General features: G+C 32.8%; 1 protein-coding gene across 2 annotated transcripts in view; it reads left to right on the forward strand.

The window, feature by feature from the left end:
• Positions 1-10,288, forward strand: part of LOC126975296 (glutamate receptor ionotropic, kainate 2) — a 66,141-nt gene extending 55,853 nt beyond the window's left edge. The window contains exons 13-19 of one of the 2 annotated variants that reach the window (XM_050823108.1): positions 1,428-1,559; positions 1,884-2,021; positions 3,836-4,034; positions 4,899-5,130; positions 7,103-7,218; positions 8,525-8,680; positions 10,079-10,288. In XM_050823108.1, the coding sequence (XP_050679065.1) occupies positions 1,428-1,559; positions 1,884-2,021; positions 3,836-4,034; positions 4,899-5,130; positions 7,103-7,218; positions 8,525-8,680; positions 10,079-10,102 (997 nt within the window). In that variant the 3' untranslated portion in view covers positions 10,103-10,288. Of the gene's footprint in view, positions 1-1,427; positions 1,560-1,883; positions 2,026-3,835; positions 4,035-4,898; positions 5,131-7,102; positions 7,219-8,524; positions 8,681-10,078 lie in introns of those variants that run through there. The other variant, XM_050823109.1, reaches the window with a different exon arrangement.
• The last annotated feature ends 5,081 nt before the right edge of the window (positions 10,289-15,369 follow it).

Below are 15,369 nucleotides of genomic sequence, written 5' to 3' on the forward strand. Positions count from 1 at the left end.
GACCAAACTGATCTACCCACATCAAATACCTCTGAGGTAACAGATGGAGCTCAATGATTAACAACCTGACAATAATTACTTTCCCGAGTCCTGTTAACTACAGTTACCATAAACTCTATCTGAATACAAAGTGTAACGTCTGAATTAAATAAATAATGTAAATGTCTGTAATTATGCAACTTAAACTTCAATTAAAATTACACAGGTGTAATTCTTTGTAAAGGAGGATGCCGAGAATGCATGTATTTTGGGACCTACTAAAATAAGTGGCGTACATCATGAAAACTTACTAATAATAATTGTAGAACGTAACTAAACTAAGAAAAAAGCAAATCGTTAGTAAGTCTAAAAAGTGGGAGAAAGAAGATATGCCTAAAAGTAAAATATAACCTAAAATTATTAATCAATATCTATCGTTCAATCAATAATTTGGATCTTATGTCTATGCCTAATTACTGCCTGCTTAAAGATAATATAATATTTATGTGTAAGGTTGACCAGCATCTAATAATTGAGGATTCACAATTCATTCTTTTTTAAAGCAGGTATCGAATCTTTTAAAGATACTTACCTACTGATTTTAGTATCAAAAACGATAGTAATCTTATTAAATCTTATTGTAATTCACAATTATTGTGATTTACTTCTGAATTATTGATTTGAGTAGTTATAGATAGTTTGATGGTGTCGGAACATCCATATAAAAATGACTTGTCATGACAAAAAATGCAGATGTCTATAATCAATTGCGCAAAACGTTACGATAGTGCAAGATGATATATTCTTTAATAAATTATAATAATTTATATCTTTTGACTACCATATAATCGCCTCAATAATTTTTGTATAAACATCTTATAAACTTATGTTTATAAATAATATAAACTTGTACTTGTACGATGCTTCCTTAACTTTTTAATTAATTGGGGCCATTCTCGCCATCCTCCTTTCTACTCAGTTTAAATTAGCGATTTTAATGTGCCGAAATCGAATGTTTAACGAATTTAAACTATAATCACAAATCATTATTTAACATTCAAAATGTATAACTTTAATTAAAACTGTTCCTGTTTATAGTTTATTTTTATATTGACAATTATAATTTACTGACTGTAATATGTGTAATAATCTAAATGTTCACCATGCGTTTCATACTAAATTGTAAACGAAATTTAGTTTACTAGCAAGCTAGCTAATCAAATAATAGATTTTGGAATGAAGAGCAGCATGGAATACAATTTAGGTCACGTCATTAAATATCTAATCGCAAGCTGATATTAATCCGCGAGGCGATTATTAAATAGCTCGAGATGTTATGTAAAAATTTTCAGATTCTACAGTCTGAACCTTATTGTTTCAAAGTATTTAATTGTTAATTTAATAGAATGTGAAGATCAATATGTATATACTGTTAACCAATCCAATAGGTTTACTCCGTACGAATGGCACGAAACACGAACAACTGAAGGTGAAAAGATGGAGAATATATTTTCACTAGCAAATTGCTTGTGGTTCGCAATTGGATCACTTATGCAACAGAGCTGTGACTTTTTGCCCAAGTAAGATAAAACACAGAATCGATTCCTGGTATTAGAAACAACCATGATTGTGTCTGATATCGATTATGGTGACCACAGCGAAGTCCACAGGAGAATAAGATAGCAATTTACATTTGCACCCGAAGAAAAAATTGATTGCTTAAACTAGTTTTACCTTGACCTTATTCGAAATTATCCACCGCGGAGTGTGCTTCTAAACTTTAATTAGCTGTAACAAATTGTTATGAAGCACATCTATTCGTTCTAATATATTGGTTGATGCCTTTATTAAAGTTCCTCTAATCTATTTGGAAAAGAAAATGATGAAGATGTATTTGGGAACAGGTTCAGTCCGTACGAGTGGGACAGTCCCAGGAACTGTATTGATGAGCCGCCAGTGTTGGAGAATCAGTTTACACTGTTGAACTCGCTCTGGTTCACCATTGGATCATTGATGCAGCAAGGTTCGGATATCGCGCCGAAGTAAGTCAAATCAATGGACACGGAAACAAGCACATTCACCGAAAGTTGAACTCCACAAAGGGAGCTTCTAAATTGTATCCAAATTTAATCATCAGAACTTCAAACTAACATTAATACTTTAGTCAAGTTTAGCGCAGGTTAATAAATCTTCAATGACAATTATGTTTGAGCTATCGGGACCTTTTAGGATTTTAATTAAAAAACAATGTGAGATTCGGTGGAAGCAAAGTTCAAAAAGTAATTTCGGCAAAAAAGATTTATGGCATATATAATTAATGATATGACGAATTGTCGGTCCAAACGTGTCGCGATAAGAATAAAATGATATTGTTCTGCGTCGATACATCATACACCGCAGTACCGTCAGCAATTAAAAAATGCTTGAAATATGTTAAATTACCTATAGATTCCCTTCAGACATTATTTATAAAACTGACACTTATATAGCATTATTCAAAAAAATTATCAGATGTTTTCAATCGATTCTTATGATAGTATGTTGTCTATGGATCAAATATATCGGCCATCATTATAATTCGTCAGATACAATTCTGTTTGACATTGAAAGAATATTTGCTACTAATTGAATAAAATATTTAAATAATTATTGGTTCTGGGGCGGATTTCAACATGGTTCTTTGTATTGTCGCGAAAATATAGCAGCAGCACAAGAAGTTAAATGAATCATTGTAGTTCTGTGATATATTGACACTTTCTAGAACAGCTTGGAATAAGTCTTCTTTATAATCTATTTCATTTATGTCCGCCTGGTACAGATAGCAAAAATGTACTGTGGCAGTTGACGTTTTAATTTCTCTTTCTCTATCTTCTTCTTTCCTGCAGGCGGAAAGCGATAGTGTTACAACACTTTTTCGTGTCATATGCTATTTACTTTTTTCTCTTCTCGTTAGAACGTGCGATATGGAGCTTTGTTCCAGTAAAAACTTGTTGATGTTGAACAATATGTTTATAAAATGAAAATCTGAATTGATTATTAAGTTGCCTATGTAGTCCCAACTAATTAGGTACAAAGCGACCGCAGCCCTTTGTGAACTTCAAGCTTCGGTGACCGCTTAAACCAATTTAAATAGAATGATACGTGTTGGCAATTTCAACATGCCTTGGTTTTCAGTTGATTGTTAAACGAACTGTTATATAGTTGATAATTACTTGGTTTGAGAGAGAGATGCAGGTAATATGCACACATGACACTGAGCTTCTGTAGTATCCATAGCTTGCTGCATCAAGTTAAACATAATATAGTTTAATTACATTGCTATTACAAATTCATTTAGTTGTATAGAACAAGCCATTTAGCGCTCAATTATCATTTCCAGTATAGTATCAGAATTAGAACGAGTCATATAAGAATTAAAAATATACTACATACTTATGTATCTCTGGTTTTTGAGTAAATTAAAATAAACTTTGTTTTTTTTTTTCATGACAGTAAGTGACGAGACGAGCGTTTAGCTGATAGTAATTGATATGCTCTGCTCATTACAATGCAGTGCCGCTCGGGATACACATAGGAAAAACCTATAATTCTGAACGGCACTACAATTGTGCTCGTCATCTTGAGACATAAGATGTTAAGTCTCATTTGCCCAGTAATTTCACTAGCTACGGCGCCCTTTAGACCGAAACACAGTAATGCTAACATGTTACTGCTTCACGGCAGAAATAGGCGCCGTTATGGTGGCGATAATCTAGCCGGCATCCTGTGCAAAGGACCCTCCTATTGGTAAACTGGTGTTGTGTTTTGTAATTTTCATATATTTAAATTAGTTAACATATATTTCTGTTTAACTCAGAGCTGTTTCAACTCGAATGGTCGCCGGAATGTGGTGGTTCTTTACATTGATTATGATATCCTCGTACACTGCGAACTTAGCAGCTTTCTTGACAGTGGAACGTATGGATTCACCCATTGAAAGTGCTGAAGATCTAGCAAAACAAACAAAAATCAAATACGGTGCATTAAAGGGTGGATCTACAGCTGCTTTCTTTAGGGTAAGTTATGTAGAGTTTATATTATAAACATTGAAATGGACCGAGAATTTACCTTGGCACGTCGCAATCATTACACATTTTAACAAACATTGAAAAAAGAAGGAGAGAAAGACGTAGGTTATTAAATTCATAAAAAAATTAAATAATAATGGCGTTTATATAATATTACTAGCTGACCCGACAGACGTTGTTCTGTATATAATAAATAAAATAGTGTTCTTTTTATGAATTTGTCAATAATGTTTAATAACATCAAGAATTATTTCGTAAAATATCCTCCCTGTTGTTATAGAGAAATTGTTTCACATCAGAACTGTTAAACCGTGCGTCAATAAATTCTCTCATAGAAAATATGTCTATACAAAAAAAAATATTTGAAATAAAATTCCCAAATCGAAATAAAAACTATCCTATCTCTCAAGTTGGACTAAACTGTACTCCATAAAGTAATCCCCATTAAAATCCGTTAATTAGTTTTGGAGTTCACTGGAAACAAACATCAGGACACTGGATTTATATATTAAAAGATGTATTGCAACATTATTTTATTAATGAGTATACGTGTCAACTAAAAACTATAAACTTGTTGGAAATATTATCTACTCAGAAATCAAAGTCTACATTTTTTCTTCAACACAATCTATGTTATTAATAAACGCGAAGTAAAGTTATTCCAAATTTAAAACTTTTTCTCTTTATATTACCTTTGTCACTACAGAATTACATGACAGGAAGAAGTAATTTTAATCTTGGAGTAACCTTACAACGCGTTAATTAATAAGACAGAATATATGAATCAAATACAAAATATGATGACAATAATTCGTGACTTAGTAGATAGTACAAGAAAATTGTTTTTATTAGGATTCAAACTTTTCTACATACCAAAGGATGTGGTCATTTATGGAATCAGCCCGACCATCAGTATTTGCAAGCAGCAATAAAGAGGGGGAAGAAAGGGTGATGAGAGGAAAGGGGGCCTACGCTTATCTGATGGAATCTACGACCATTGAGTACGTAGTAGAGAGAAATTGTGATTTGACTCAAGTCGGTGGAATGTTGGATTCTAAGGGCTACGGGATTGCCATGCCTCCAAGTATGTATACAGAAATTAATATTTTATTGAAATAATTGTAAATTGTCTAACCACATACTAACGGCCTTACAAATAAGCTAAAAATATAAAGTTTTACCTGAGAATAAACCAAGAATATGCAAAATGTTAACAAATTGACATTTTGCATAAGATTGGTTTATTCGGAAGTACAAACGTTTCCCGCAATTCTTTTCGAGGCTGCTTAACATTCTGAAACCTTCGAAATTATTATTCTACTGACAGTGTTATCGGCGATACAGTCAAGATTTTGCATTTTCTTGGTTTATTCTAAAGCTAAAACTTTATACTATAATGGACTATTTGTAAACCATGTAAGCGTTTTATAATATCATTTCTTTTAATATTTTTTTTTTCAAATATTACTTAAATCAGTAAATTTAGCCAAAAACCTTCTGTCTACAGCAAATATACCACCTCCAAGGTAACAAATAGTACTAAACGTCATAATGAGTACTACGACAAATATTATCTCGACTCATGTCAACAACAGTCTCCCTGAAAACGTGGTCTACAAAGGTCACGAAACGTCGGGTTTAATAAAATAATAATAAACGATACAATTCCACCGTTGAAATCCATAAAAGTATTTTAAAGTGAAACTTTTATAACATCGTCTCAAACTGTTTCGTCTGTGTGTTGCATGTCGCGTGACGCGTTCGCAGCAGCTGACCGTGCAGTGTATAAACTATTACTCATTTGTGCCAGTGCTCCACGCTATTTTGTTGTTTGTTTTTGTCAATGTTTAATGTAAATATTATTCCAAAAATTTTTAGTTAAATGTCTATAATGTGAAAAAAAGTTTCACTTTTACCGTGTTTTCATAAAACCAGACAATCCTTTTTATTTAAATGTTATTACTTTTAAGAAAAGTCATTACTTTTCTTTAGTAAATGAATATAACAATAAGATAAAATAATAGTTATTAGGGTAGAATCATGTTTATTGAATATCGCGGAAAAAGAAGGCATATTATTTCAATAATTTCGTACATGCTTTATAGACAACATCCTCGTGGGACTATAACTATTACTGGTTGAGATACAACACAATTTCCTGTATGTTTCTTTGTTGCATAGTAATAATATAATATTTCATTTATTAAAATCTATTAAACTTAACTAAATATTATTTCGTTTTTATAAACAAACCCAAACACTTGAATAACTAATAATGACGAATGACTAATAATCTTAACTAAATATTATTTCGTTTTTATAAACAAACCCAAACACTTGAACAGCAATAAATTATTTTGTAATCCGAGCCCGTTGCGTCGTGCGGCGGTAGAGGAGGATGGCAATGGCGCCACGCCGCGGTGTGGCAGCTTTGCACCTCAGGGGACGTAGGTATCATTCGCAATCTGATAGCGGTACGCCTAAAGTGTGCTTAAAGACAATGTAAGCACAATTTTAGCTTCATCGTTGGTCAAAGTCGAAGTTAAAGTCAAATTCAAATAGGTTTAAATTAAGCGCTTTTGAATCATATATAAATGTCTCTTTAAAATTGCTAAATTTACCAAATCATGAGATGAACAGTGTATTTATTCAATGGCTGTCAAAGTCAAAGTGAAAGTCAAAATCAATAAAGGTTTAAATTAAGCGCTTTTGAATCGTATATATAAATGTATTTTTAAAATTGCTCAATTTACCAAATCATGAGAAGAACAGAGTATTTATTCAATGGCTGTAATATTATACAAAATAAATTAGTTTGTAAGGTGCTGCATCTAATATAAATAAATAAATAAAAATAAAAAAGCCTTTTATTCATCCTTAAGGAAAATCAAGAATAATTATTTGCTCAAAAAACACTCAAAATCGCATAATGCTCAGTGCTTACCCTACTGAGAAAAGTGTAATAATACTCGGCTTACAGCTGAAGTAGCAAAAGTAAAATATTCGCAATGCCAGAATGTTTATTAGGGCTATTAAACAAGAATTTCTCTTTGTAGATTCACCGTACCGTACCGCTATAAGTGGCGCAGTATTAAAACTGCAAGAAGAAGGGAAACTGCACATTTTGAAAACAAAATGGTGGAAGGAGAAACGCGGAGGTGGATCTTGTAGGGTGGGTTCATGACCTCTTTATATGACCTACAATTTTGGCAATGGACAAGTTTAGAATAAAAGTTTAGAATCATATGTAAAATTTATTTCTTTGTAGGTTTATGTTCTAAAATAGGCCACTATCATAAGAAAAATAGGATATTTTGTGGAGTGAGGGTTTAGTCTACTAAATAAACTGTCTTTGTTTAGTGAAATTTTTAAATTTAGAAATCATTTTGGAAATCTTTGGGGCAGGCCTTTGTCTAGCAGAGTACGTCTTCCGGCTGATGATGATGATGATGATATAGTGAAATAGTATTATCGAGTGAAGACGTGAAAAAGTCATTTAGGGATTCCATATATTCCAGTAAAAAAAACGAGCCCTAATAGGGTCACTCATGTGTATGTCTGTCTGTCAAAGCTTCTTGTCTATCAAACTTACTCCGAATGTACTAGACCTATTCATTTGAAACTTTGTTCATTTTTTAATTTATGTAAGTCGTTGTCAAATACAGGAACTCAGAAATGTTAGGCAAGGCAATCAGAGATTTAAAAAATTATAAATGAGAGTTTATTGCAAGTATCGCTGCCGTAATTATTGTTGAATATTTATCAAATTCAAATTCAAATATTTTTATTCAAAATAGGATGTGAAATCACTTATTGAAAGTCAAAAAAAAAAAACTACCACCCATTCCAAATTGAATGCCTCAGGCCTGAGAAGAATGGGCGCAACAAACTCAGCGGGCTTTTTTTTTCATCAAAAGTATGTTTTACAATTAAAGTAACATTTACAAAGTAACATTGTACAATTAAACTTATTATTTAATAGCCTGAGGGCGGTCGCTCCATTCCCAATCTGTGGTATCATTAAGAAAGTCATTTATCATTTATCACACGGAATCCTCTACACGAAAGTTGTATTCTCATTTATCTGGTTTACATAGTCCTATTTGAATGATTAATATATTTTTTATTTTCACTGAATAATTTCAAAAGACAGAATTGGAAAAATTTTATCCTGTTAATTATTCATTATGTTTGGGAGCAATTGTTTTATAAAATTGTTCATGTCAAATTAATGTTAAAGTGATAGAATAGATATAGATAGATTGTTCCGTTTTAAATTCACTATTTGTAATCTTTTTTTATTCAATTCCTGTGATGTGTTATGTGTGAGTATGTTCGTGTGTATGTGTGCTTTTTTTTATTAGATATTGTTTATATTTCGACAAATGAAATATATCTAAATTAGAATAATCATTTTTATATTATGTTTATGCAATACGGCATAGAGTTTAATTTAACATCCATTTATTTTTATTTAGGATGAAACATCAAAATCATCTTCAACTGCCAACGAGCTAGGTTTAGCTAATGTGGGGGGCGTTTTCGTAGTACTAATGGGAGGAATGGGAGTTGCCTGCGTCATTGCTGTCTGCGAGTTCGTTTGGAAATCTCGGAAGGTTGCGGTTGATGAACGAGTAAGCAACATTTTATATTAAAATTATATTTATGTACTTGTTTAACTTAATATTTTCACTGATTATTTTATTTGTTTTAGGTTTACTTTTAATCAGGTTAGGTAACAAATTTGTCAATAGATTGCTAGCTTTTTACGTGTGTTTTATGACATAAGAGTATATAATTTTGTGTTTTATTGTAAATATAACATTAACATTTATATAAGGAATATATGCTGCGTCGATCACTTTAACATCAAGTGAACCGCTAACTCGTTGTCATCGTCACATAAATATCAACTATAGTTAGTTCGCTCAATTTCTGTCAGTCTGTCAGTTAACGAAATATGAATCTTTAAGTAATTGCTATATCTTACGCTCATTTTTAATTTATCAATCTGAAATTTTTTGTGGTGTATTTTATCTTCCAAGATTGAAACTAAGGCATAATCCAGAAAACTCTTTTATTCGTTTCAAAAATTAATATATAGTGTATACTATGGCGCTATCTATAAATAAATTTAAATATTTCATTAAAGAATGTCTCTGTAAATCCTACTACTCCACAGCTGAATATCAAAGTAATCGGACAGCCTGGGACTAGATTATGATTATTTTCTAGCAATAGCAATGACAGTACAATATTGTTTATTCTATTATAAAGAGCGCAAAAAAAGAATATTGTGGTCTCTTCTTGCGCCACTTCTTCTCATTCAGAGCACTATTTGTTTCCGAAGCGGTAGTAGCATCTCGTATATTAGAAATGACACCAAAAAGAATTCTAAAGGAATCAATTTTAAGAAAATAAATGCCTTTTTATGCCTTTATTGCCTATTCACAATGAACTGTATAATAACTTATATTATACAGTCCATTGTGAAATGAAAGAGTTAATAGTTCGAGTTAATAATATACGGAACAATTGAAATAATTAATTAATTCAGTTTGGTAGCCCGTTGTCATCATCACGAAATTAAAGATCATTTAACTTTGTTGTGAAATGTTTAAGTGAAATTATTAACTACAATAGGTAAATGCGAAACAATATCCGACTTTTGATATTCTGTTGCATCGACAAAATTCATTGAATTTAAAACGGCACGACGCATTCATATTTGTTCATCGTTAGATTTGAAAGCTGCTAGAATTTAACGTTTCATTTCCTCAAATATTACATTGCATACAAATGAATTATACACGCTAGATTTCGTTTTGAGAACCTTTCATATTTGCTAGAGAAAAAGTAATATTCAAAATGGAAATCGCTAAACTTAGTTCGGCCCGAGTGTCTGTGAGAATTTTAATTATTTCAATCACAATTAGCATCAGTACTCAGTGCTATGCATGCATTTTAGAATGGTTTATGTTTTAATACTAATAATGATAATTACTCTGTTTTCATTGCTGGCTGAACAACAGAAGGAGGAGGTAAACTTTTTCTAGCTACAAAATATTCAACAAGTATTCCTGTATTGTACTTTGTTTTTGTTCGCCCAGGCGTCGCTTTGTTCAGAGATGGCATCAGAACTGCGTTCAGCGTTGAAGTGCCCAAGTGGCGGCAGCGGTACTGGAAGTGGGACACGAGATGGGGCGGATTCCCCCTACTTACACTATGGGTTTAGTACAAAGAGTCAGCTACACTAGCGATCGGTTTCTGCCACCTCACTACCTAGTGATGTGTAGGCATGGACAATAAGTGTTATGACAACATATAAGATTCAAAAGTCAGTTTAATACTAAGAGCAAGCTTCACTAGTGATCGGTTTCTGCCACCTCACTACCTAGTGATGTGTTGGCATTGATAGTAAGTGCTACGATACAATATACGTTTAAAAAGTCAGCTTTACTAGCGATTGGTATCTGCCAACTCACTATATAGTGATGTGTAGGTATGGACAATAAGTTCTGCGAGAAAACATAAGATTTAAAAATCAGTCTAGTACTAAGAGTCAGCTTCACTAGTGGTCAGTGGCTGACTATATAGTGAGAAAACATAAGATTTAAAATACTTTTTATGACAAATATTTTTTTCGATATTTGCAATAACAATATTCGTTATTACGGCATGATAAATATTAATAAAAGGAAGCAATTTTAATTCATAGAATGTTGCCTCATAGAGAAACAATTATATAAATATTGCATACGCATTGCAATTATACGTAGTACAAAAGCATTTACAAATTTTTTGGTTTCTTTCTATTCTTGTATTCTAATTGACAAACTTTTATGTAAAAACACATCAGCTTCTTATTATTATGACAACAAGAATATTAATTTATCATGGTGTACTGTGAATAAAGGATTTAAGGCATACATATTATAATTATAATAACATGTAAGTGAATTGGGTTTAAAATATTCTAAGGCTCTTGTACCACCGCCAGCGAGGCGACTAATAATAAACTATTTATAACTCATAAAACGTACAACATAATATTATATATATCCCGTGAATAATTCACACAAAAATTCATAGTCGGTCATTGAATGTTCAAAACACCAGCGAGGGCGTGACAAGAGCTGTCAAAATAAAATAGTTGATAATGCTCTTTTCGCGATCAGATATACTCGCCAAGCGACATCCAGCTGTCATTTTCTATCGCCTATCGCACTTTTACACTCGCTTTACGGCCGTTCCCAATATTCAGTCTATCTCCGGTTGTGGCATACTTGAGATAAAAATCGTATATATCGTTGACTTTTCTGTCCCAATAAACTTATCGACGGTAACTCACACTATCTTTACACGCTATATGTCAATAGGAGGACGTATAGCTTACCAGTGATAGAAGTTTATATGGAAATTTCAATTCACGCATCCCAATATAAGGCGATCAAAATGACTTATCAGGTATATTGGGACAGCTTCAGATTATTGACAGCCAATTACTGACAGTGGAAAGTAGTCATTTATCTCTATCTGTAGATAGTATATTGGGAACGGCTGTAAGTAGCCAAGTGACATAACTATCGGAACTATATTCGCTTCATAGCTGATCGCTAGCTCGTTCCTAGTTCCTAGCTGGATTCGCGTGTCGTTCATCGCCGGCGGTAGAACAATTACCTGACTATAAAAATATGAATATTAAATTTGCATAAATTAATTTAAAACAGATAGTTGTGTGGACTACCGATAAAATCATAGGGTAAGGAAAATATTATAAGAATTTAAATAAAAACAATATATTCAAAGAATGTTAAATAATTTCCAATTTGGTATTCGATATTTTTAATATTTTGTTAATTTTATAAAACATTTTCCACGATTACATCATTTATGGAATTCATTTTAATATGAGCCTATGGGGTCAGGTTTAAGAGGCCAGCTATTAGCTCAACCCGCATTCGTATGATAATGATAGAATTATCTCAATATTTTCTCTTTTAATCTTATAATTACCTTTGAGGTAGAGATACTATGTAAATATATTCCTATGGATCAGTTCGCCGCACACAAAAATTAAGACCACAGAGTAGCGATTACACATTTCGGCTTCACAGCCAAAACCAGTGGGAGGCTCCTTTGCACAGGATGCCGGCTAGATTATGGGTACCACAACGTCGGTATTATTTCTGCGGTGAAGCAGTAATTTGTAAGCATTACTGTGTTTCGGTCTGAATGGCACCGTAGCTAGGGAAATAACTGGGCGATTGAGACTTAACATCTTATGTCTCAAGGAGATGAGCGCAATTGTGGTGCCACCCAGAATTTTTGGGTTTTTCAAGAATCCTGTGCGGCACTGCATTGTAATGGGTATGGCGTAGCAGTTACCACCAGCTGAACGTCCTGCTCGTCTCGTCCCTAATTTTTATAAAAAAAAACTCTTCAGTCCTGAAAGTAAAATAGACTCGATAGGCAACATAATATTTTATACTAGAGTAAGGCAATAATTTTGGGAGAAAATAATCATTATAACTTATAACTTTATCAAGAAAAGGAAATAAAATTATTTTATTTGATAATATTAATATAGTAATTAATTAATAAAACTGATCCCACTTCCTTACTCGACCCGAGCCGTCTACCCGAACCAGCGTTACATAGGCAAACGTTGTAACTCTGTCTCATTTGCATTTCATACCCACATAAAAAAGTGCTCAGCGTGCTACCAAGGATCAATTGCAGTCCAAGTTTTGGTAAGATATTGTTTTAAGTATATTGAAACTGGTAAGAATGTATTCATTGGTTTGGTCATAGTTTTATAAACGACTAGCTGACCCGACAGACGTTGTTCTGTTTATAATAAATAAAATAATGTTTTTATATGAATTTGTCAATAATATATCATAACATCAAAAATTACTTCGTAAAATATGCACCCTGCTGTCGTAATGAAATTGTTTCACAGCAGAACTGTCAAACCGTGCGTCAATAAATTCTCTCATAGAAATTATGTATGGACACATCAAAGGAAAAAACAAATTTGTTGTTTTTATTATTTTGTCAGCAATTTCCTATTTATTCACCTTTTAAACCTTCTCTGAACTTCCACAAATAATTCAAGACCTTAATTTGCCAAATCGGTCCAGCCGTTCTCGAGTTTTAGCGAGATTAACGAACAGCAATTCCTTTCTATATATATAGAAGATAGTAGATATGTACTAACAGCGCATTTAAGAGAAACCTCGCTTATTCATAACTTTAAACTGTTCTTTCAAGTGAAAATTACTTAAATGAATAGAATCTTCAGTTTTTATAACTGTCGTGTGTTCTAAAACACAAACCGTATTTATTTACATTAATTTTTAAAAATGTTACTAAAACTTTGGAACAACATAATAACAGCTTAGATCATTTATATGTCTAGATAGATCCTCTTGCAGCTAGACAACGGATGAAAATAGGCCAGGATTATTACTCTAGTGTGCGTCACAAGTTACGTCCTACTCTAGCGATTTGTATGTCACTTTGTGTTAGAGTGCGTGATTTGCTCAAAATAGAGTTAACTTTCAACCTCAATTTTTCGACGTTTTCACAGCTGTCACGGTCTATCTAGAGTCCATAGGTTCTCAACGTGGGCGATAACGCCCCCGTGTGGGCGTTTGAGACATTCGGGGGAGCAGTAGAAGACCCAGAGAAAATTAGGGGGCATTGAGATGGCGCAGATGGGGCGTGGGTAGATTAAAAAATATAGTCAAAAAAGGCAATAAAATATACGAAAATACTCTAGAAAAAAACATATTCTCAAAGTGGGCGGTGAGCAAAATAAGGCTGAGAAACTATTTCTAGACGTACTCGTATAAATGATCTAAGATAATAGGTTTACCAATAATTAATAGAAATATGATGTAATCGTTGAGAATGTGTTAATAAAAAAAATACAGAGCTGCAATAACTGCCCCTTTTAAAATATATCAAGTCAACTTAACAAATCTTATAACTATATTTAGAATACTATAATTACATGAAAACTATCATTACGTGGAAGCGTACCAAGAATACTGGCAGCATTTCCACGTTGGATAGCTAGGCTGATCCGTTGACTGAAACAGCTGCCACCGCTTGGGTTTCCAGTAGCCTTATTGAGGCGAGAAGATAGTACTTTGTACATTCTCAGCGCCTCTGGGCCCCACGGGCCAAGTGTCTCGACACCAAACGGCACGAAGATGTTGACTCACTGAGACTGACATATTTGCGACGATTGCTGTCTTCGGCAGTAGTTATAAGATTTGTTTTGTTTGAATAAATGATAACAAACCAACAGATATTCCAAATCAATACATTTACAATTAAATTATAAATATTGTTCAGTCTTTTGGACAATTTTTATCTTTACATCGAGTTGTAAAAATATACTTACGAAGCTAAAGGTTCAACTAGTGCCAAATTGTGAACATTCAGTATTTAATATTATAAATTTACATTAATTATTAGTATAAAAACTCATCTTCCGTAATTGTTGTAATTTTGGAGTTATTTATAACTGTTGTAAATAAATATTTCAAATATAAGAATAAGAGTTATTGGGAGTCTTAAATTAAGGATTGTTCTCCGCTGCGCTCCAACGAGATACCACAATACCTAAAAGCAATAGCTTTTTTATAACGGTAACTATTAGATGCATGTGTGCGTGGCATCTTGACACTCAATGGCATCATTCAAATTTTGTAACATACGCTTCGTGTTATTTTACATTGAAATTAATAAAATACAAAATACTTACTGATGATATGTGATCCCAGTGTCTTCCTTATTTCTTGTAGTATTATTTTTACGAAGTTTTAACAGAACATGTGGCATGTGAACTTCACACATTGTTCGAGATCGGCTCGAGTACGCCCACTTCGGCGTTGCCGCACTTTGCGACTAAGCCTGCGGTATCTAGTTGAAGCGCAGCGGGGACCAATCCTTAATCTAAGTTGTGAGTATTGCTCGTGATATAACATAAGCGAATTCCTTCAACTGTTTAACTGATTGTATTAAAGTTCTGCAATTTACTTTATAGTAAAGTTTTATATCGATGTGTCAACCGGGTCGAAACTAAGTAAAAAACTATATAAATTTTATGTCGCCGCATTTATATTATTTGACAAATGACTGTTATGTATAGAACATTATTGTATTTGACAGTAATTTCCGTATAAATTGGACGCACTTCCTGAAAAACGTTCCAAGCCACAAATATCACATTTTAGGGAATTCGTGTTTAAAGTTTAATTAATATTTGTGTATTCCTTGAAAGAGTGACAGTAGGGCTGTCATCTTT

Source organism: Leptidea sinapis, chromosome 35 (genome assembly GCF_905404315.1).
Source record: "Leptidea sinapis chromosome 35, ilLepSina1.1, whole genome shotgun sequence".
NCBI lineage: Eukaryota > Metazoa > Arthropoda > Insecta > Lepidoptera > Pieridae > Leptidea > Leptidea sinapis.